Source organism: Benincasa hispida, chromosome 11 (assembly GCF_009727055.1).
Source record: "Benincasa hispida cultivar B227 chromosome 11, ASM972705v1, whole genome shotgun sequence".
Lineage (NCBI taxonomy): Eukaryota > Viridiplantae > Streptophyta > Magnoliopsida > Cucurbitales > Cucurbitaceae > Benincasa > Benincasa hispida.
In genome coordinates, this window is record NC_052359.1 from 72,918,452 (window position 1) to 72,942,409 (window position 23,958).

At 29.5% G+C, this 23,958-nt stretch overlaps 2 protein-coding genes across 4 annotated transcripts in view; one reads left to right on the forward strand and one right to left on the reverse strand.

Moving 5' to 3' along the window:
• LOC120091708 (insulin-degrading enzyme-like 1, peroxisomal) overlaps positions 1–12,432 on the forward strand; it is a 34,100-nt gene extending 21,668 nt beyond the window's left edge. For all 3 annotated transcript variants that reach the window (XM_039049819.1, XM_039049820.1, XM_039049821.1), the window contains 12 exons: positions 576–678; positions 4,782–4,877; positions 4,962–5,151; positions 5,471–5,532; positions 7,863–7,967; positions 8,382–8,583; positions 8,662–8,870; positions 9,796–9,920; positions 9,990–10,041; positions 10,115–10,201; positions 11,191–11,313; positions 11,817–12,432. In XM_039049819.1, the coding sequence (XP_038905747.1) occupies positions 576–678; positions 4,782–4,877; positions 4,962–5,151; positions 5,471–5,532; positions 7,863–7,967; positions 8,382–8,583; positions 8,662–8,870; positions 9,796–9,920; positions 9,990–10,041; positions 10,115–10,201; positions 11,191–11,313; positions 11,817–12,068 (1,606 nt within the window). In that variant the 3' untranslated portion in view covers positions 12,069–12,432. The remainder of the gene's footprint in view (positions 1–575; positions 679–4,781; positions 4,878–4,961; positions 5,152–5,470; positions 5,533–7,862; positions 7,968–8,381; positions 8,584–8,661; positions 8,871–9,795; positions 9,921–9,989; positions 10,042–10,114; positions 10,202–11,190; positions 11,314–11,816) is intronic.
• Positions 12,433–12,479: 47 nt separating this feature from the next.
• LOC120091709 lies at positions 12,480–19,683 on the reverse strand. The gene is made up of 3 exons (XM_039049822.1): positions 19,434–19,683; positions 18,843–19,343; positions 12,480–13,724 (listed from the first exon to the last, which is right to left on the reverse strand). The coding sequence occupies exons 1-3, from the start codon at positions 19,606–19,608 to the stop codon at positions 13,342–13,344; spliced, it is 1,059 nt and encodes a 352-aa protein (XP_038905750.1). The 5' UTR covers positions 19,609–19,683; the 3' UTR covers positions 12,480–13,341.
• Positions 19,684–23,958: the final 4,275 nt, after the last annotated feature.

The following is a 23,958-nucleotide window of genomic DNA, read 5'->3' on the forward strand; positions in this document are numbered from 1 at the left end:
GAATCTTGGGGCCATCAAGGGCCGATTTCTTGGCCTAGGACGTAATACCACCTGATTGTGGAATTTATTTGATTGAAGCCATTTTCCCATCAGAGCATTATTTTGCTTGACCTAACGTTTAACTCGTAAACCACCATGCTTAGAGACCTGTAGCCCAATTCCAAATATACTGTATGAAGCCCTCCACCAACATATTGTTTATAACTTCATTTGTAAAAAAAAAACAAATGGCGCAATGTTTCTCCTAATTCAAATTGAAATATTTTGTATTTTGTTTAATAATCAAAGTATTGGCACTTTTTCTACTGAACTGTTTGCCTTAACAACGTAGTTTATCAGCCTCACTAACATTGTGTAAATGTTACTCTTGCTTTGGAAATTAAGATTGTCTTGATGCTTTTTTAGCCGATTGGAAGTTTATTTTATTTTATTTTATTCTATTATTATTATTTGTAATCTTGGCCAAGTGTTTTTTTCCCCTCCCATTTCTTAATAATTCTTACTATCAATAAAATATTTGTTTCCTATTAAATTAAACGTATTGCAGCAATTCCCTGATTAATTTATGTTTGTAGCATCTTTTGGGAGTCGAAGAAATTTGAAGGCGAGACAGACAAGGTTGAGAAGTGGTATGGAACTGCTTACTCCGTTGAGAAAATTTCTGTTCCTTTGATTCAGGTTTGTCATTTTATATAACTTTTTTTTAATTATTATTATTAGAAACGCGTATTTTGATTAAGAGCTGTGGAAAAACTTTAAAAAAATGGATTTGAAAGTATGAGTTAATATTTATCCCAAAATTTTGATTTTATCAAATTGGACCTTCGATTGATATCTGTTGTAATATATTTATCTATCTATCCATATATATATATATAACAAAAACGAGGCTTTTAATTGAGGAAATGGAAAGTGACTGATGCTTACAATGAGACATGATAAGCAAATAAGCAACAGAAAAAAAAAAAAGAAGAAATACAATTACAACCAAATAAAGGCCATTGATGGATTTGTCCATAAAAATAAAGCAAATACAAACAAAAACAAGCCAAATGAAACAAATCACATCACATCACATTATTGTAGTTTTACTATCATTAAAGTTTTCTTTACATCCAATCACTAATCACGTTACATCACTAATTTCAACGCAAAAGCTCTCGAAATTTACCGATTATAAGAACAGTGAACCTCTAAAAAATTAATCTACTAGATCAACCCTAATAAATCGATGTACTATATCAACATTGAAAATGTTTCAGAATTCACCAATTTCAACCAGGCTACATTATACAAAATTTTCTTTGTTTTCAATTTTTTCCATGATATTTAAAAAGTTTCAATTTTACTTGATCTTCTAATTTGTTATCCTTAGTTACTACCATTTGTTAAAATGCCTTGTTTGATAATAGATGCTTGAAGATAAACAAAATAAAAATTTCAAAATGTTAGACGTAAAAACCATTCTTTAGGATCAAATTGAGACCGATATTCATTAGGGGCAGTTTGTATAATTTTTTCCATTTTCTACCTTTAGTCTTTGTACTTAGTTTCAATTTTGTTCCTTATGTTTCAAACATTTCCATTATAATAGAAATTGCTTATTGAGCATCTTTGATGTAAGAAGAATGAGGTTAATTGGGTAATTAGGTAATATTCTAGGTTAATTCCTTTTTTACCCTCACTTGTAATAAAACTCTATAAATAGGAGTCTTCTTTTCTTGTATGAAACAATTTATTATTTTTATAAAAGATTCATACGATTAATTCTTGGAGGTTTATTCCTTGAAGCTACTTAAGCTAATCAATTTGGTATCAGAGCAACCACCTAGGCCAACGTTGATTACCGACTTGGATGGTTGAGAAACTCTTGGCGACTCCGATCTCAAGAGGTATCTTTGAGTGTTGTGCTCGTTGCCAAACAACCCACATATATTTAAGGTGTACCCTTTAAAATACAAGTCAAGAAAGAAGAAAATTAAAGAATCACCAAGAATAAATTTTTACAACCTAAGAAAAATATTCAAGGCTCAAAAATACTCTTTTGGTTATGAAACACGACTAAGAAAGGTTGATCCTTGTTCAAGAAAATCAAAGAATCAGTCCTATATCTATTACGAGATGGCAACATACTCAAGAACTTAACAAAATGACTACTTAGTTGTTATAGCATTGGAGAATATAAAGAAGATAGCAAAAGAACTCCAATATTTATTGGGGAAAACGTCTCAAATTATAGATAATTATCAATTCATTTGCAAGAGTTCAAGAACGGATTGATTCCATATACTGAAGAAAAAACAAAAGAATCGCGGTTGGAAACTTTTCAAGTAGGAAATCTTGAAGGTAAAATTGGAGAAAATCTTGTTGAGACCCATGTAGTTAACAGAGGTGATTGGATCAAAACCTTTTTTTTTTTTTTTTTTTTGAAAAGGAAACACTCACTTCATTAAGATAATGAAATGAGACAAAGCTCATAGTACAAGATTAACAACGTTCAAGACTTGACACAAAGATCAGGAGGTTCACCCGGGCATCTCGACTAGGTTGAGACCCCACCCTCATCATTTCAAAAATAAACAGAACAAGAATAACAAAGACTAACGAAAACCAACAAAAACATATTACAACCAGAGCAATGGGTACAAACAAAGCAGAAAAAACTGTTCCAATAAAAATGTCCCTTACACCGCGCAACCAACAAGAAGAGGAGGACTTGGAAGAGACTCTAATAATCTGGAAAAATGAATGTCCTCCAATTTAGGCTTAATACTTGAATTGAGTATTCAGCAAAATGTTTAGAAAGTGAGCACCAAGAAGTTGCATTCAGCTGGACAGTCTAAAACCGTTCAAACCAAGCCAATCTCTTGTCATGGGAGACACGTTGATTTCTTTCAAACCAAAGGTCAGCGAGCAACAACTTCACAGCATTGATCCAAAGTGTTTAGCCTTCTTCCTCATAGTAGTGCCCATCAAAATCTGCATTACATTAGAACGAAAATTGTTTCCGAACACCCAATTTAATTCGAAAATCGAAAATAGTCTTATCCAACAATTGCTCTCATAGCAGCAGTCAAGAAACAGATGTTACAAATCCTCTGAAGCAGCCATACAAAGGGGACATGTTTGTGGTGAAAGATAATGAGATGACAGCTTCTTTTGCATCACATCAGAGCAATTCAGTTCCCCAAATAACATAATCCAAACTGTGATATTCACACATCGAGGACTATTCGACTTCCATAGCGCTTTCTCCAATTGTTTATCAAGTGGGGAGGCTACTGAAAGATGTTTCACAAGAGACTTGACAGAAAAAACTCCATTTTTATCAATAGACCAGACTCTCTTATCAGGGGTATTGGACAAACTTTTTCCATCAACAAGTCTATGTGAACGAAGTAGAAGAAAAAAAAGAATTTGAAGATGTTGATTTGGAAGTAGTCTTGAGTGAAGAAGAGAAATCCAATGAAGAAGATGGAAAAGAGGTATTGAACATCGAAACTCTAAACGTCGAGGCGGAAATAAAATAATCAAGCAAGAATGACACAACGATTGCATTGCAAATTAATTACCACAACGTCAAAGAACTTGAAGCAAATGATGAAGATGTGATTCTTGAAGGGTTCGCTTCAGAAGCTAATTCTTTTGTGATTAGTCCTATGATTACGGTTTTGAATTAGCTTGATGGAAACATCTTTTCTGGGTTTATGGCCGATGGAAAAGTTCATCTTTTGGTAGAAATATTGGATTTTCTGTCTTGGATTTACTTCTTTAATGGAATAATTTTGTTCAAAACATAGGAGGTTGGTTTGGCCATATGCCATTGAACGAGTTTATTTTATTCCTTGATTGATTCATTTTTTCTTTTTAAAACTCGAGGACAATTTTTCTTGTAGCAAGAAAAATTTCCTTTTTACCCCGACATGTAATAAAACTCTATAAATAGGAGTCTTCCTCTCTTGTACGAAACAATTTATCAATTTAATAAAAGATTCATATGATTGTTTTTTGGAGGTTTATTCCTTAAAACTACTTAAGGTTGGATTTTTTTTTATTTTTTTTTTATTTTTTGGGAAAGATAAAAATTGAAACTAAGTCATAGTTCTGGAGCATTTTATACAATTTTTTCTGTCTATCAACTAAAATATATCTTTACAGTGTTTTCTTCCTCGGTAACCTCATCAATATCATATCAAGTCTGTATTTGTAATCCATTAAATGGGACATAAGATCTGTGTAATGATTCATCAAACAAAAGCTTAATGAAAGGTAAAATTGGCTATAATCATTTAACTGTAAGGTCCAGTTTGATTATTGAAAGTGTAGGGTAAAAATTGACCTATCCTACCATGTTAAAAATTAATAAAAGGTAATCCATTAAATGGGCATAAGATCTGTGTAACGATTCATCAAACAAAAGCTTAATAAAAGGTAAAATTGGCAATAATCATTTAACTGTAAGGTCCAGATTGATTATTGAAGTAAAAAATGACCCATCCTACCATGTTAAAAATTAAATTCTTTCCTAAAACTTTAATGCAGGGGCATTGTCTTGATTTAAGGTATAAAATTGTTGTTGCCAGGAAACCACAAATGATTTGAAATAAATACACTTTCTAAGTTACATATGTTTTCAATTTACCGTCTCTTGAATAAAGAACAAAATTTCACTTCTGGAAGTTTGACATGTATCCTTTCGTTGTATGTTTTTGGTGTTCATTAAAATGCTACAAAATCTATTGAAAACAAATGAAAATTACATTTTATTTACTGTATTGTAGGATTGGATGCGATCTGCTCCTGATGTGAAATTGCATCTACCAGCTTCGAACATTTTCATCCCTACTGATTTATCTCTTAAGGGTGCATGTGAAAAGGTTTTATATGAACTACTATTCATATTAAGATGTTATTCATTTGCTGGTTTATGCTTTTCCTTATACCATTGAATGTTGAAATAGGTCAAGTTTCCAAATCTGCTTAGAATGTCATCATATTCAACAATATGGTATAAACCTGACACAATGTTCTCCACGCCCAAGGCATATGTTAAGATTGATTTTAAATGTCCCCATGCTGACATCTCACCTGAAGCAGAAGTCCTAACAGTAATTTTCACGAGGTTATTGATGGATTATCTGAATGAATACGGTAAGTTATTCCAAGTTAATAAAGTATTTGGCTAGTTTTTTCCTTTATTGTTCTCTTGGTTTGGATTTCTGTCTATTCCTTTTGAAAATTGCATAATCTTCTGCTGATCCTTCTTGAAGTTCACTTGTGTTCAGCCTCTTTAGTTTATTTTAGGGAAAAATATCATTTTGGCCTTGACTTTTGAGTATGATTTTCATTTAGTTCCCAAATTTAAAAAGTTTAAAAGTTACACTTTTACTACTGAGAGTTTAGTTTCCTATTTTCCCCTTTGTTTTATAGCATCTCAAGGGATGGAAGCTAAAACTTTCTTGTCTTGCAGCTTATAATGCGCAGGTTGCTGGACTATATTATGGCATAAACCCCGCAGACTCTGGTTTCCAGGTACCATTTTAATGCAGAATAGGAATCTTCTTTAAATGTTGCAAAAGTGGCGATACATGGAACCTGATTAGCCAAAAGATCAAGGAGTTAATGCTAAATCAGTTTTCATTCAAATCTCAAGTTAAAAAAGAAAAAAGAAAAAAAGGATTTAGTTTATTCCAAAATTTATCTTTAGGACAAAAGTTGGCTTTGGTACAAAATTATGGGCACAGATACGCTGGCACTGTACTTCATCCAATGTGTCAAGAGGTTTTGATGGTTTTAGTCAGGGCAGATTTAATTTTCATAACTATCTTAAAGTAAATAATATACCATATAAAAAATTCTGTAACTGTCTTAAAGTAACAAAATATACCACGTTTTAATTTTCGTTTTAATGTGTTCTTTGAATTTGATATATTTATAAATCTATATTAAGAAAATTATTTTAAAACTTCTGTAATTTATACTTGATCATATTTAGATTTGAGTCACACACATATAGGTGTACAAAAGAATCCTACTTAAGAATGTTTTAAGTACAATAAAGGACAGCTATACGTAATAACATATTATAGCAAAATGACATTTCTTATAAACGAGAACAAAGAAAAAAAAATCAATTTGTATCCATAAACTTTGCTGATTGATTCAATTAAAACTCTAAACTAATAGTTGTATGAATTAGAACTCTAAATTTTCATAGGCTAATCAATTTGAACACTTTGTTTAGGACGTTGTTTTAAAATTATAAATGCAAAACTCTGACATGTTTTAAAACTTATTTAAATGAAGAGACTAATGCAATAATAGAGGAAAATGTTGGAACAAAGTTGGTAGAAAGGAATTCCCCTATAATGATAAAACTTGTCTTTATAAAGATACATAAATTCATAACAATATATATTAGTGCATTCAAAATTATCTTTATAAAAATTTATGCCTCGACATGAAGTTCTAGATATTATCCTACTATATATTAATGTTATCAAAATCATCTTCATACCAATTTAAAACCTTTAACTGAACTGTGGATTGACCATTAATTTTAAGTGAAGTCCCTCTGAACAAAAATTCTGGGTTTGCCATTGGTTTAGTCTTGTTTTGAGTACTTGATCATGGGTTGGCATAAGTGTTGGTATGTCAAGCAAGGACCCAGAGGTTGGAAGTTTGGTTATGGTCCATTTGGATATAAAGGTTCTCAGGGGATTTTTCTTGCTAGTAGCTGTCCTGCAATAGTGAAATTTGTAGCAAAGATGTTTTTTTCTTGAGAAGTTTTTGGTTTTTAGTTATTTAAAAAAAAATATAGTTTTTTTAAACAAGAAATAATTTTTTTTATTGGATTATGAAAGAGACTAATTTTCCAAAGATACAAAGTTTTACCCAAGAAGAAAAATTAAAATAACAAATAAGAAGGAATACAAAAAGCAGTAAATAACAACTCAAATAAAGATAAATCTGCTAAGAATGATGAGCTCTGAATAAACAAGACCAAAGGAGAGGGGAATATTATAGAGAAAAATTGGAGAGAAAAATTCCCAATAAGAAACGATGAATATTGTAGCTTCAAAACAAATGAGCCAATGGAAACACCGAAGACCCAATGCAAATGGAAAAATGACAGAAGCTTCAAGCAGAATAATAATGGGTTGGAAGGAGAGAGAATCTTTTGGGAATAAATGACTTCCAAAGGCCTCTGTAAACTTTTTCCCCCCCCATTGAATTTACTTTGCCGTATTACTTGAATGCTATTCTGTTTACTCTCTTCATTTTTGTTCTGTCTGGTTCAGATAGTTGATAATGCTTTTGTAGAAAGTGTATAATCTGTTTGTCATATCCTAAGAAGACAATTGATAAAAATGGCTTGCTGGAGTGGGATTTTTTGGGTTATGTAGGGTGAACGAAATAGTAGTGTTTTTAGAGTAGAAAGGGACCCAATGAGGTTTGATCTCTCATTCGCTTCCTTATTTCTTTGTGGGCTTCGATTTCAATGACTTTTTGTAATTATTCTATAGGCATTATTCACTTAGCTGGAATCTCTGTTTTTGAGGAGTTCCTTTTTTGTGGGCTTGTTTTTTTGTATGCCCTTGTATTCTTTTATTTTTTCCTCAATAGAACTTGTTTGGATTTAAAAAAAATGATAAAAATGGAATAAGTAATTCATTTTGGTACATACATAGAGAGTACTCATTCATAATCTTACCGGTATTTTGAAAAGTGCTCAATTTGTGATATACTCACTGTTATTTTGGTGAATGATCTGTCAAAACTGACTAGATTATTACTATCATAATTTGTCACCTTCCCATAGAATGCTCAACTTTTCTCATTTTTACACTATTATTCTTTAGGTGACTCTGATTGGCTACAACCACAAATTAAGGATTCTATTGGAAACTATAGTTGAAAAAATTGCAAAATTCAGTGTGAAACCTGATAGGTTTCTCGTCATCAAGGTATTTTTTCCATTCATTTGCAGAAACTATATACACATAGAAACCTTATCTTCTTAATTGATTAGAATTGAAACCTGAATTTTATCTATTAATTAAAGTTGGAACTTGAATGATATCCATCAAATGTTGATATATTTAAAATTTCAGTACATAGAAAAAGACTGTAGAGCAGTACATAAATATTGTGATAACTAATATGGTATGTTAGGAGATTGCATCATTCAGACAAAGATAATAGAACTAAACTAATAATATCGTACTTTTTCATTCAATCAATAAAATATTCGGTTTTTCTTATGGAAGTAAATATTTAAATACTTGAACTAGGAAGGAAAAAAATTAATGAGAGTCACTAAATTTAGGGGGTGTGTTTGTTCAATAAGTGCAATATTTAACATTCGATTTTTCTATTAGGAAACTGTGTTGAAGGAGTACCAAAATTTCAAGTTTCAGCAGCCCTATCAGCAGGCTTTATACTACTGTTCATTAATACTTGAAGATCATTCATGGCCTTTAATGGAGGAACTTGAAATCCTTCCACATTTGAGGGCTGAAGATCTAGATAAATTTGTTCCTACTTTGCTCTCAAGTGCCTACTTGGAATGTTTCATTGCAGGTCTTTATCATTTTCTCTTTCGTCTTGATATATCCCAGGGATCACAAGCTTTTGGCTTTAATGGTGTTCATTACGCAGGAAACATTGAAAGGAATGAAGCTGAATCAATGATCGAACACATTGAAGATATGTTCTTCAAGGGGCCAAATCCAATATTACGCCCATTATATCCATCACAGCATCCAGCCAATAGAGTTGTGAAGCTTGACAGGGGCATTAGTTATTTCTATTCAGCAGAGGGGCTCAATCCGAATGACGAGAATTCCGCTCTTGTCCACTATATTCAGGTTTATAAAACTACTACTTTTTTCCTTTGTCCTTCATGTGTATTGAAACAAAAATTCAGGTTTTGTTTGTGACTGATTTTGAAAACCTTTAAAAAGGTGTTTGGGAGAGGATTATAATTGTTTTCAACATTATGTAAAATTTATTGTTTATTAATTTAAATACATTTACTTTTCCAATGGAGTTGATTTGTAAAATCTGGTTAAGAGCAACTGTTGAAAGGCTTCCCTAAAAGTTTGGTGTATTCACTAATGAGCTTTAAACACTTTTCATTTTATCCTTACACATATGCAACAAAGATTTTCAAATGACATGATTCACAATCTATCTTATCTCGTCAATTTAGTTTGTTGCTTTTACCCTCTAATATAACTGAAATAACATTTTGTTCAACACACTTTTTTGTATTATTTTGACACATTTTATTTGTAGCAAACGGTTCTTTTATATTTCATTAGAATAATTTATAATGAAATATATAATTTGTAATTTAAGTTATATAAAATTTATACATACAAAAATTTTGAAACTAAATTTCAGCACAACATGATGCATAATTAAAATATTATGTCTATTTTGGTCATTATAACTAAATTGCAGTAATTTAGTACTAGTTTATCAAATATTATGACCTACTTTTTAAGTTCAAATTTAGATTTAGCAAACTCAAATTTACTTTACATTTGAGCTAATTTTTCAAGAAACGTGGTTGACAACAATTTTAGCAGCTACAATAATTTCAAACTTAGCTTAACACGGAGTAAAAGATCAGCTACAATGTAGATATATACCATGCAGTATACACCATAATATATGCATAAAGAAAAGAAAAGGAACAAACTTTACCACTCGGCAAAATTCCTACTAAACTCTTCTTTGGTTTAAGGTTCGATGCAATTTTCTAAGTATCCTGTCTTCAATATTTAGGTGCATCGAGATGAATTTCTACAGAATGTGAAGCTTCAGCTTTTTGCTCATGTGGCAAAACAAGCAGCTTTTCATCAGCTTAGAACTGTTGAACAACTTGGCTATATTACTGTTCTAGTGCAAAGGTTCGAGCATTTTTTTACTCACCTTAATTGGAATATTTACCGTGTAATTAATTTTATCTTAAAATGCAGGAATGATTCTGGTATACGTGGAGTTCAATTTATTATTCAATCCACTGTCAAGGTAAGCATCATGATCACATCTGCCATTTTATCCATAGCACCTCCTTAATATTATCCTTATTTTGATGTGGCAGGGTCCTCGAAATATTGATTTGAGAGTAGAAGCATTCCTAGAGATGTTTGAGAAAAAGCTCGTTGAGATGACCATTGATGAATTCAAGGTGAGAGCAGTAATTATCCCTGTATGATTATCCATCATTGTTCAGCAAGAAGATAGTTGTCGTTTAGAATTAGTTTAACACAAGCAAACAAGTTGCTTGAATTGCCCACTTTTATAGAGATTTTAAGTATATTAATTTTTTAATGGAAATTGGCAAAGTTTGTTTCCTTCTTTGGAATACTCACTTTGTTTCAGTTGCTGACTATGAAGCACAGATACTTCATGTGAGGCAAAGAATCAGTATCAGACACGTATCGGATACCAATACTTCCAGATACTTCCCAGATACGTATCTGACATGTGATTTGACGTATCTATACTTTCAGATACTTTCCAGATACGTATCTAACATACTTTTTTTTTTAAGAAAAAAGACAAGTAACTCATCTAATCTTTCCCAATATAAAATTAGGCAACCTATTTTAAAAGCTCACTACTCGAGTCTAAAACTAAAAGAAAAAATAAATAATGGATCAAACCCTAAACTAGAATTATCTGATCTCCATCTTCATATTTGAGTTCCCACAAAGTCCGCAAAATATAAACATTTGGATATCTTCAACAATAAGTTCTTCGTTTATCTTCATACTTCTCTCTCTAATCTTCTTCTTCTTCTTCTTTGCAATATGAGTCATTTTTCTATTGCATTTTATTAATTATTGTACTTCAACATCTTAGATGTTGCTTTTTTGTATTGTATTTCAATGTTTGTATTCTATTTTTGCTATTGTTTTTAACTTGTATGCTAAATTTATCTATATCCTAAATTTTTTAAAGAAAAAGAATGTATATATAAAAAATGACGTATTTTAGAAATATATATATAAAAAATAACGTATCTTTAGACGTATCCGTATCTTAGTTTTTTAGAAATTGACGAATCGCCGTATCCGATCGTATCCGTATCTGTATCTGTGCTTCATAAGTTGCTGAACTTTTCAAAGGCTTGCTTTATACTTATAGCGTTGTTATGGATTGGTGGTTGTCCAGAGCAATGTAAATGCTCTAGTAGATGCGAAGCTTGAGAAATTCAAGAACTTGAGGGAAGAATCTGGATTTTACTGGCGAGAGATTGCTGATGGGACACTGAAATTCGATAGGAGAGAATCAGAGGTATGATGTCAAATTATTATGCTCAGTTTTCCATACAATGTTCCTGGGCTTGAAATGTACTGTTTCTTGTTTCATAGTGATTTCAGTTTTTCATACACTATGTTTTATTTTTTATTGTATCCTTTTATATCTTAGAGCACTAGTCTCTTTTCAATCCCTTAATGAAAAATTTCATATCTTTTTTAAAAAATAAAAAATAAGCTTTTGAGTTTTGACTATTTTTAAAATAAAAAAATCTATTGAAACAGTTTTAATATCCTAGTCAAACCTAAAAAATATTAAAAAATAATTTCAGATGCCTCCTTTTTTGTTTTTGGATGGTTATGTAAGAACTGGAAGACAAGATAAATAAATTATTGGTGATGAAAATTGTGAGCAAACTTTTTCAAGAGCAGGGGTTTAATAGGTTAATCAGCAGTAAAGATAAAAAAAAATGTTAATCTCTGGCTTTTAATATTGGAAGAGGGAATGTATTGTTGACTATTACCATTGGTTCTAACCAGGTTGCAGCATTAAAGACACTCACACATCAGGATTTGATCAACTTCTTCAATGAGCACATAAAAGTTGGTGCACCTCGTAAAAAGTCTTTGAGTGTTCGGGTTTATGGAAATCTTCATTCTTCAGAGTATTCTGCAGATCTAAATCAACCACTTCAACCTGACACAGTAAAAATAGATGATGTTTTCACCTTCAGAATATCACAGCCACTTTATGGTTCCTTCAAAGGAGCGTTTGGTAATGTGAAGTTGTAGTGGCTTTGAACTCTATTTTCTCAACACAGCTCTTAACAGCTAAGGCTTTGAATATTAAATTTGTGGAGATGTGGAGTCTCTTATCTAGTGAATGAGCTGAATCAAGCATGATCTGCAGCAATTTGGATTTGTTGTGAAGTGAAGATGCTTTGAATCCATGGGTTGCAGAAGTGGTCTTCTGTTAAGGTAATTTAAAGTACTGCCCAATAAAGCCTTTGCTCTGTGTATCAGTACTTATAGTTCTCATTCTCCCTTCAAATTTATAGTTGCTACTATCCCTTGAATAATGTTAAAGACAATTTTGTGTTTTATTTATTAACCCCCTCCTGTGGGTGACATCATAATCATTTCCTTGTTTCAATTACTTCAGCATCTCATTTTCAAGAGAAAATGTCTTGTATCTCAAGTTTGTTTTTTTTTTTTTTTTTTTTTTTTTTTTTTCCCTTTTAATGATGGGAATTCATGGGATTACAAGATGCATTAGGAACCATGAAAAGGAGTTTAAATGGAGATCCATACCCCAATCTTATTTTTTGTTGTGCCCTTGCATCTTATTTTGCTTCTTTGTTTACTTTGTTCTCATGTGAAATGCATCTTTACCTGAACTGAAAGAATAATTGATTGTCACAAGGATAAAAATCCTCTCTTTTCAAGTGTGCTGCCCACACTCACATTCGACTCATGAAGAGCCTGACCATCTTTTTTCCATAGGAAAGAATTTCTTGAATAGAAACTAAATTCAAATCTTAAAGCTTAGAAACAAAAGTAGAAGTTGACCTCTAAATTCAAATCTTAAAGACCTATTTAGGACAAAATAAAACTCGACTAGTGATGTTGCATGGTGAGATGGATGGTATGAGAGAGCTTGCATGGATGCTATGGGATCATCATGGCAACATCAGTAGGGTAGGGTGTCACTAAGAGCCACAAACATGCAATTACATATTTCCTTCCTACTTATTTGTTACTATTAACCACTCTCATCAAAATTTCCTTGGAAAACACTTCATTAATATTAATAACAGTCATTGCCATAGCATAATCTTTAGTATATATACACATCCAACAACTCTCAATAATATAGCTGATCATTTTTATATTCATATGAAACACTAATACAAAGAAGCATAAGATCATGTAAAGGTTAAAAAAAAAAAAAAAAGTTAAATAACTAAGTACTAATATGAGTAACAAAAATGTCTATAAACTGAAACAGTTAAATAAAATCAAATATGATTTACCATATTGTGTATTGAGATACAAAACAAAAACACTAGAAACAAAGTCTTCTCTTGCAAGCTTCAAAGGGTAGTGAACTATAATAACCACATGTATAGTTATAATTCAAATCTTTAACCAACTCTTCAATCAAATCCCCACAAATTTGATTTTGTAAAGCCAATCCTATTCTTCCCATTTCCTTGTTTTGACCCCAAGAAATTTCTTTGAAGACTTGTTCTACACTATCTCTCATTGCCACCTTGCTTCTACATAGTGGAGATTGTTCAGCTGCTTTTTCACTTTTCCAGTTACCAATCACTATCTCGTGGATTTTGGTTTTGGTACTGTCAAATTTGCTTAGATTATTGAACATCATCATGTCCCCTTCTGGTTTCTTCCTTTGCATTTGTTGTATTTGCTGTAATTCCATTCGTCCTACAATATTGTTGTTGAAAATCACCAAATTATGTTCCATATAGAAAGCTATGTGTACACACACACAGACATATATGAATTTGGTTGGAAATATGTTTAGGTATGCCATTTGAGTCAAAGTTGAAACTTGGAGAGATCTATCTTGGATTTGATCAATGTTTTTCTTTTTCTATTTAAATAGGAGATTCAAACTGCTAACTTTTTGGTCCAAAAATACATATATACTATATGTCAATTGAGCTTATATATATGTTTGTTTTGTCAATATTGTTTATTTTTTAAATGGTGTAAATGCATGCATAAAAATTTTCTGTTAAAAAAATTACACCGGAGGATTGCAGTCTTCATTTCCATGAGGTTTTTTTGTTCGAGTAATTATCGTAGAGTTTCAATTTTCTACTTATTTTTAATTTGGACATTAGGTAATTTGAGTCTTGTACTAATATATATATATATATATATATATATATAAAAGGTAATTGATGCCTTCGACGTTTAATTTATTCAGTTATGAGAAAGTCCAAAGTTACTTCAGACTATTGGAACATAGAGCTTAAATTACTTGGGCTAAATTTATAATTTCAACATCAATATACATGATATTTACCCTTTGTTTACTTTGTGAAGTTGGTTAAATTATAAAAAAATACTTATGATGGTTTCAATGATATCGTTAAATTTTGAAAAGTTTCATTTTAATGGTTGAAGATAAGTAATTTGAGAATTAGAGTTAATACAAAAATTATAAATCAAATAATAGAAAATTGAAACTATAAAGCTAAAAGAAAGAAGATGACAACAATTATAGTTCACAAATGTTTCTTAATTAATTAGTTAATTTTTTTCCACATATATGTTTAGATTTGATCACATAAGCAAATTCAAACCTTTTCATTTATGAATTTAATGATAAAATCCTGCAAAAGTTGTTTTTGATTAACAAAGTTTTGATAAACAAACTTCAAACTTTAAGAGTAAAAATGAAGTTTTTACAAGTTTGAGAATATGGTTGAAACCAACTTTGTGGGTTATAGGTATTTTTGTCAATTTGGCCATTTAATTTGCTTTTTCCAACTAAGTTCTTATATCATAATCTAAATGAGACTAAACTTAAGCACATTGTTATTTCCTTAGTTGAAGTAATAGTTTTTTTTAGAAGTGATGGCTGAATATACAATCGCTTAGACTAAAAATCCAAAAATTAAAATAAATGTTTCAAGAGTACCTAGGTTATATTTCAAAAAAGAAAAGTACCTAGGTTAGCCTATATATATATATATATGGGTTAAAAATAAAGTTTGAAGTACGGACAAATTAAAATTTAAACAATAGTTTTAAATTATCTTGTTTAATAATGAGAACTTGTCCTTTTTTATGAGAATCAAAGTTGAACGGAAAGTTTAAACCAGAAGAGCACATATTTAATATGAAGCCTGAAAAAGGTAGAACTAGGAAAAAAAAAAAAAAAAAAAGGAATAAGTTTAGTTTGAATTTAGCTTGAATTTAGTCCATAGATTTTAGAATATTATAATTTTACCCTTGAGATTTGAGCTTTGTTTCAATTCGATCTTTATTTTCAAGGTTTTACATTTTTAATCTTAAATTTCATTAAATACTCGTTTTTCAATCATTGACATCACTGTCTATTAATTAATTAAAAATAATTTTGCAATAAAAATTTGAATTTAATTTTAAAAATGATGAATGAAACTTGATTAATTATAATTGTTTTAATTATTTTACATTTATTGAGATACATTAACGATAAAGATGAAAAATGAGTATTGAAGTGAAAAATCAAGGTTAAAAGTATATATCTTGAAATCGAGGGAGGGAACAAATTGAAATAAAACTTAAATGTCAAGTGTAAAAATATAACATTTTGAAACCTAGAAATCAAATAGAAATTAGACCAAAAAGATAAATACTTTTTTTAAGAAAAACAACTACAACTTAAATTACAAATTTAGCTCCAAGTTTTATTTATTTATTTTTTTTTTTTAGAAAATCACAAATATACTTCACAAAATTAAAAGCTTGTTTATAGTGAATTAATTCATTTAAAAAAAGATTTTAATTTTCTATGAAAAAAAATTAAAAGTTTAAACTATTTACACAATTAAGAACTTATGGATGGAATATACTAAATTCGTAATTTAACTATAAATAAATAAAAATAAAGATAGTGTCAAATGTCGAATGATATTATAGTTATTAGGGTAGAGAATAATGGCATAAAACAATAAAGGCGATTACTTTATTTTGTCCCAAAAATTATTATCATTGCATACTGCAATATAATTGATATGCTATCATTACAAAAACACCCTATTTTCTTCTTTCTTTTCACTTTATTACCAATTTACCTCTTAACATAATCATAATTTTCTTTCCCCTTTTCTTCACCATGGTTTTTTTTTTCCTTTTTCTTTTTCTTTTTTTTTTCTTGTCATTTTTTCTCCCTCTTTTTAAAATTTGAAGTAGGAAAATATTTATTATTTTTGTCTTTCTACTTTGAAGTTTGTTATATTTTGACTCTGAAACTTTCAAACATAACTATTTTAGTTTCTGAATTTTTAAAAAATATTTATTGTAGTCCCTGTGGTTAAGATTTTATTAACTCTATAAGGATAAGTTCTGTTTAGGATGAAATTGCATCTAGTATAGATTAAGCAAGATGAAAGTGAAGTAAAATACCAACAACTAACATATCAAAATAGTGAACGGCTAAAATCTTGGACGCAAAATGACTTTTGAGATCTCCTATAGAAAATCGCTTGACCACCTAATTCAAAATTGAAACTCTAAAGTTTTTAGTATGACTAACTTATTTGGCAGTATAGTCATCCAAAAGTACAAGTCATCTAGCCTTTTGATTAAGAGTTTATAGAATCTTATTAGTATGGATCAAAATAAGTAGTTTTTAAAAGTTTGAGGACTAGAATGGACGTTTTTAAAAGTTTAAGGACAAAAATAGAATGTGATTCAAAGTTTAGAGACAAAAGTAAGATTTAAACTTATTATTTTTGGTGTTTTAATTATCATGAAATTTTTTTAAGTTTAGTTGCGGATATATTTTTTGAATTTTTATTTGATATTTTAATTCCTATTATTGGAAATACATTTTTTTACAAGAGGAATAGCTTGATATAAATAATTTAAAATTTAAATGATGGATACTCTGTTGTAAGAAAATTATGGATATTTGCCAATAAGAGTGTTCAACTGTTATAGTGTTCGTACTATCAACCTCATGATTTGAGGTTTGATTCTCCCACCCCACACTCTAATTACAATACATTTCAAAAAAAAAAAATGAGGGATATTTGTAACCATACTAACGGCTAGTTTTAGAGGTTTCTTACCTCAATTAATAACTAATATACATAACTTAATTTTTTTTTCAAACGTATTTTAAAAGTAAAAGAAAACAAAAAAGTTAAATAAAGGATACTTCTTTTTCAAAATGGAAAATAAAAAAAGATATGTCATTTTATCCCAATTATTTAAAAGTTTTAGGTCCCTCCTGTTCTAACTTAATTTCAATTAGTCCCTGCTTTTGTAAAGTTTCATTATTAGCATTATTTTTTAAGAAAAATAAAAAAAAATATTTTTAAATATGTTTCACATTATTTTAAAGCTATGTTTATGTTGAAGTATTTGTTTAAATTATTTTCTCTTAAAAGTATTTGTCTTCAAAGTAATTGGTTTAAATGATGAAATTGCTGAAAATATTTTCAAGTATAGCAAATTGTCATTGTCTATCGGTGATAGGCTACAATAGACCACAATAGACATCTATCACTGACATGGATACTATCGCGATCTATCACTGAGAGATAGTGAAATTTTGTTATATTTGTAAATGAATGACTCATTTTTCTTTATTTGAAAACAACTATTTTTTTTATCATTATGTTATATAAACTTATCTTAAAAAAAATTGCTATATTTGAGTGTTCTTATTTTTCCTTTTAACATGAGCTTGTTTGTAAAATATATAAAAATATTAACATGAACAAAATTCAACCAATTTAAAATTTGTATTTCAAAGTTGAAGTAAAATTTTGATTTTTTTTTTTTTTTTTTGCCTCACTTTACATATTGTTAAACAAAAAGAAAAAGTATATATTATATATATTTGGTAAGTGCATTGAAAGTATTATTAAAGTCGAATTCATTTTTTCCAAAAACCTTATATATAGGAGGAAAAATCAGGCTAAATCACAAATTTAATCCATTAAATTGTACTTAAATAGATCTCCAAGCGTTAAAAAGTTCTATTGAGCCAATAAATTCTTAATTTTCTAATTATAATTTTTTTAATTTAAATTTTAGGTTAAATTATGAATTTAATCTAAAAAATTTTAATATTGGTATCTATTTGGTCTGTGTAAACTTTCAAAATTATAAATTTAATCTCCAATTAAAATTTAAAAATCTGCATATCTACAAAAACACAAAATTGAGAATTGATGATTTCATGTAACATTATTAAATTCAAATTTATGTAATATAGAGAAATCAATTTTATTACCCTTTAAGAATTTATTAAATATTTTTTAAAGTTCAATGATGAAATAAATAGGAAAAAAAAAACCTCAAAATTCAAAATTAACTTTAGGTCTTATAGTAGGAAATACGCTCGAAACTCAATAGTCATAACAAAATTGGAAGTTTAAAATAATAATTATTATAATAATAATAATTATTATTATAGGTATAGGTCTATCAGTAATACTTTTTCAGTAAGAACTTATTATTATTAATTATTATTATAATAGTGGTCTGGTTTAAATTAGGGTGGCTACTTGTAAGTTATATGGTTAGAAAATATTAGGTATTATTTAAGCTGGACAAGGCGGTAACTGGCCAAATAAGAAACTGTCAAATGACAGTTTTTATTTTCTTCAAACAAAATCTTATTTTCTTAATATTTTCTTTGAATTAATAGACCGTATGGGATTAGATGAAGTACTGCACCTAATCATTATTATACCGTAATACTTAAATAATAATAATAATAATAATAATAAACTGACCATTTAACCAAAAATATTGAAATTATAATATAAGAACAAATAAAAATGCAAGTGTTTTGTTAGTGTAAGAACGTACCGGAATTTGCAGATGGCCGGTGGAAGAACATGGTGTTAACGAAATGCCGCCGCCTACTCAACTCTTCCACCACCGACAACGCCACCGGACTAGCCTCCTCCTTCTGTTTCAAAACCATCAACTCAATCCTCTTCCCTTCACCGGCCGGAGACGACGATCTGAAGCTCTCCGTCGATTCAAACGCCTCGATGAATTCCTTCAGCACCTTTAGATCCTGTTCACATTTCTCCAAAGCTTCCATAATCTGCCTCTGCTTCTCCACCGCCGCCGGAACGCCTTCCTCCGCCGTAGAGCTTTCTAGTCCCATCAATCGCACGATCGGACCTCTCGCTCCTCGAAATCTCTCCACCGTCGTCGTCGACATTGTGGATTCGGATCGTTCCGCGATCTGCGGCGAATCGGATGAGGAAATTAGGAGATTAGCGGCGGATTCATGCTTCGGAGATTGAGAAATATTCGATTTGGAAATCGCATTGTCGAGTTCGTGAATGCTGTTGTGGACTGAAACGGAGAGATTTTATGGTGAAATTAGGTTTGAATGAATGGAATTGGTGAAGAAGATTGTGAAAGAAGAAGAAGAAAAGGAATTACCGAATGTGATGGATTTGTTGCGGCGGCTGTGGTTGTTGTTGGAGAGGAAATGGAGGAGACTGGAGACGCAGCCGAAGGATCTGGAACCGTGGTGGCGGTGGCTGCGGCGGAGGAAGTTATCGGAAGAAATTTCAACTTGTGAAGAGGATGATAAGAAGCTGTTCTGTCTCTTCATTGATCTCTCAAATTGAAACTCTGTTTTTGGTTGCTCTGTTTGATGAAAGATTTTTTCCCGTTCGATTTTAGTACTTTGGCGCCATCATAAATGGAAAGCTTTTTTAATAACTTTTAATTCCAATTTTGTGTCTAAGGAGATTCATATGAATAAAACAAGATAATGAGAGAGATCTTAAGACATGAAAGTATAGTTATGAAAGGTTTAAAAGAATTAAAAGTTATTATCTAGCATGAAGCAATCTCATGTTATGAAAGGTGCATCTTCTTTTTTGGTGACTCAATCATAAAAACTTTAAAATTAAGCGTACTTAGTTTAGAGCAATCCTATGTCATTTAAAGTTAGCATGCTCATTCTAGACAAGTAAGGATGACGTTGTCAGATCGGAGATGTAGAAGAATGTTGGGGCTTTTTGGATTTCGAATCCTGAACTTGGGGCATTACATTATGTGTGTCAAGAAAATAAAAGATAGACGGAAATCGTAAAGTATTATATAATTGACATAAAAATTTACATAATTTACTTATAATATGTTACCTACGTCCATGGGTAATGGACGAACAGTTTACTATTAGAGAGAATAATTCATATTATAGAGTTAGAGGCACCAATAGAGTTAGAATACATAAAATCGTAAATAGTGTAAATAACATAAATATGAATACAACTTAGGATTAGGAAGTGTTGTTCCTCAACCTCTACCAGGTCGTGTTGCCTCTGGATCTTGACTCACTGATCGGACAACGAGACTCCATACTTAGTCGTTTGAAGCATCATATAACATGTTCAAGAAATTCCAATAATGTGTGTATGTTTTTTTTAAATTTATTTTATGCTGAAGTCTTGAATTGATTTAGATCTATCATTTCTTAGTACATGTTTATTTTCTATTAGTTGAATTATGTTCATGTTGGCGACTAAATTAGATATATCCTTGAAAAATGTTAAAATTGACTTAGAAATTGTGTAATATTATTGAGTATATGGCATGATATATAATGAGTTACTAGATTTTAGGAGGAATGACGTTTCCTAAGAGAAAAAAGTCTGAATTTATTTTTTTCAATTTCTTGGGAATCATTTTAGATTTTTTTTTTTTTTTTTTTTTTTTTTTTTTTTTTTTTTTTTTTTTTTTTTTTAAGCTTTGGTTAGTCTACTACATTTAAAAAAATCTTTTCAAATCAAAGTCAAATTCAGAAGGGAAAAAAATTATTATAAACTTATTTTTTATTTTAAAATTTTACTTAGAATTTACATTTATTTTAAAAGAAAATTATGATAAAATACCATAAAACTTGAATAGAAGTAGACCTAATTTTTAGAAATAAAAATTGAATCAAATTTCTAGCCACGAAATCTATTTTTTTTCACATTTTTTCTCCCAACTTTTGTCTTTTTCTTTTATTTGTTAAGTATTTTTTTTTTTTTTTGCATTTTCGGAGAATCTTTACTGTGAAATTCAAATTCTTAAAGGCCTACCGTAAAATAAAAATTGAATAAAAATTCCTACGCCCGAATTAAGGTTAAATCTATTTTTTTTCACATTTTCCCCAACTTATGTCTTCTTCTTTTCTTCTTTTATTTATTATTTTTTTTTTTTGTATTTTTGGAAATTTTTTTACTATAAAATTCAAAATTTTAAAGGTCAAATAAAAATTGAATCAAATTTTTAGCAGACTAAATCTATTTTTTTCACATAGATTTGTTTTACCTTGAAATTCAAATAGATCTGTTCAACTTTGTATCCACTTAAATAAAAAAACAATAAAAAAATAATAAACATATGGAACTAATGGACCCGTCCACGAGCTGACATAAAAATCGTGTAATGGGTACACGATTTTGCTACCCTATTTTTATCAATACTTTTTTCCTCTACCTTATTTTTATAATTTATTTCCTATATATCCTATTTTTATTATTACTTTAAAAAGAATTATTCGTGAACTTACCCCTAAAAATTTAGAGAACACATTTCAAAATTTTCTCACGTAGGTATCCTTACTTTTTTTCTTAATTTTTTTTCCATCTCCATTAAGTATCACGCTATATACATTAATCATAAGTCAATTTTAAACTTTTAATGGTGAGTTATAATTTAAAATGTAAAACATAAAAGGACTAAATTGAAATTATTAAATAATAGGGAGGAAATTTGGAAAAAAAAAAAAAAAAAAACCTCAAATATTAGCGACAATCATGAATTTAGCCAAAGTTCTGTTATAGTTTCTATCATTTAATTAATGTTTTTTTTCCCAACCAAATGTGCAAATTTCTCGATTTAACTTATACTTAAAGTTGACAATAAAAATATTGTTTGCTTGTAGAGATTTTTGTTATGGGTTAAAAAAAAAAATACTTATTTTATAACTATATTTCAAATGAGTTATTTTGGAGATAGTGTCAATTTATTTTAATAGCTCAAAATTATTAATTGATGCAAAAACTATAATAATATTCATGTTGAATTCCAAAAAGAAAAAAAAGAAAAAAATTGTAAAAACTATTATTTAGAATCATATTTATAGCAATGTTAAATATGACGCATCCAAAGCTGTGAGTTCAGAACATATTTTGATACAAAAGCTTATATTATATTAATATAATGTGTATAGGGTTGTTAGATGTGGTCCTCTATGGTGTCTTTCCCAGTTATTTTCTTCTCTTATTTATGTCCACTTTATTACTCTCCCATCCCTTTTCGTCTCGAGGCCATTTTTGACAAATTTAATGATCGGTCAACTATTAATTGGTTGTCTATATTCTTCCATCCCATCTCAGAGTGACAGATATTAAGGAAACGGATGAGGGAGAATTTTTTTTACGAGACGAGAAATATTAATCATTCAATGTGCTAACAAGAATTTGTTTTTGTAATTGTACAGTATGGCCAACGATGAAGCATAGACACAGATACGACTATACGATACATATATGATCGGTTACGACGATTCGTCAATATCTAAAAAACTAAGATACGGATACATCTAAGGATGCGTCATTTTTCATATATATTTTTCTAAAAAATAAGAGTATTGATACTTTAAAGATACATTTTTTTTCCTTTTAAAATAAATCTAGGATATATATAAATTTAGCATACAAGTTAATAATAATAGTACAAAATAGAATACAAACACTAAAATATAATACAAAAAAGCAACATCTAAGATGTTAAAGTACAATAGTTAATAAAATGTAATAGAAAAGTGACTCATATTGCAAAGAAGAAGAAGAAGAAGATTAGAGGGAGAAGTATGAAAATAAACCAAGAACTTCTTCATTGAATTGTTGAAGATATTCAAATGGTTTATATTTTGGTGAACTTTGTGGGAACTCAAATGTGAAGATGAAGATTAGATGATTCTAGTCTAGGATTTGGTCTGTTATATTTTTTTTTCCCTTTTAGTCTTAGACTCGAGTAGTGAGTTTTTTAAATAGGTTACCTAGTTTTAGATTGGAAAGGATTTGATAAGTTGCTTGTCTTTTTTCTCTAAAAAGAAGTATGTGCAGAAATAGATACGTCAAATCGTGTGTTAGATACGTATCTGATAAGTATCTAGAAGTACCCATATATGATACGTGTTTGATACTGATTCTTTACCTCACATGAAGTATTTGTGCTTCATAGATGGTCAAAATTCATATTTCTTTAACTCACCCAATAATTTTTGAAGAAAAGAAAAATTTTAAACTGAAAAAAGCAAGGAAGAAAAAGTGTTCGAGAATCTAGATTAATATATAATAGATAGAGTGCAAAAAGATCTCCAATGACATAAACTTTTCTTCTTAGTTCCTAAACTAACTTTTAAAATTATAAAAACAGAAAAAAAAAATTGATTTATTATATATCCAACCGCTATGAAAAAAAAAAAAAGATACCTAGGAAAAAAAAAATAAAACATTTTAAACAAAAGTTTTTTTCTTAGTATTTCTCATTTATTTTAAAAGATGTGTTTCATTACATATCCCCACATCCCAAACCAAACAAAATTGAGTGCTAGCAAGATGCCTCCAAGACTACATTTGCACTGAAAAGCCCATATAATAAATCCACCATCTCTTCTACTCAACAACAATAATGATAAATAAATTATCTCGAGAATTAATTCACTACAAGTTGAAAATATTTTTAAATACAGTAAAAAAATGTCATTGATTAAACATGGATAGTATTAATGATAGATAACGATAGGTCGTCAAATTATTGTCTATTAAGATTTTGTTATATTTGTAAATAAATTGACATAGACATTTTTTCATTTTTTTTTAAAAAAATTAATTTCATTTTTTTCTTACCTTCCCATTCTAACATCATGTTAGGAGGTTTAGGAAGAGATCAAGCTACT

Coding starts and splice junctions, on each gene's coding strand:
- LOC120091709 (XM_039049822.1), bottom strand. CDS start 19,608: ATGAAGAGACAGAACAGCTTCTTATCATCCTCTTCACAAGTTGAAATT. Junction 19,344..19,433: donor CAACAAATCCATCACATTCG/GTAATTCCTTTT, acceptor TCTCCGTTTCAG/TCCACAACAGCATTCACGAA. Junction 13,725..18,842: donor CCGGCCATCTGCAAATTCCG/GTACGTTCTTAC, acceptor ACAATATTGTAG/GACGAATGGAATTACAGCAA.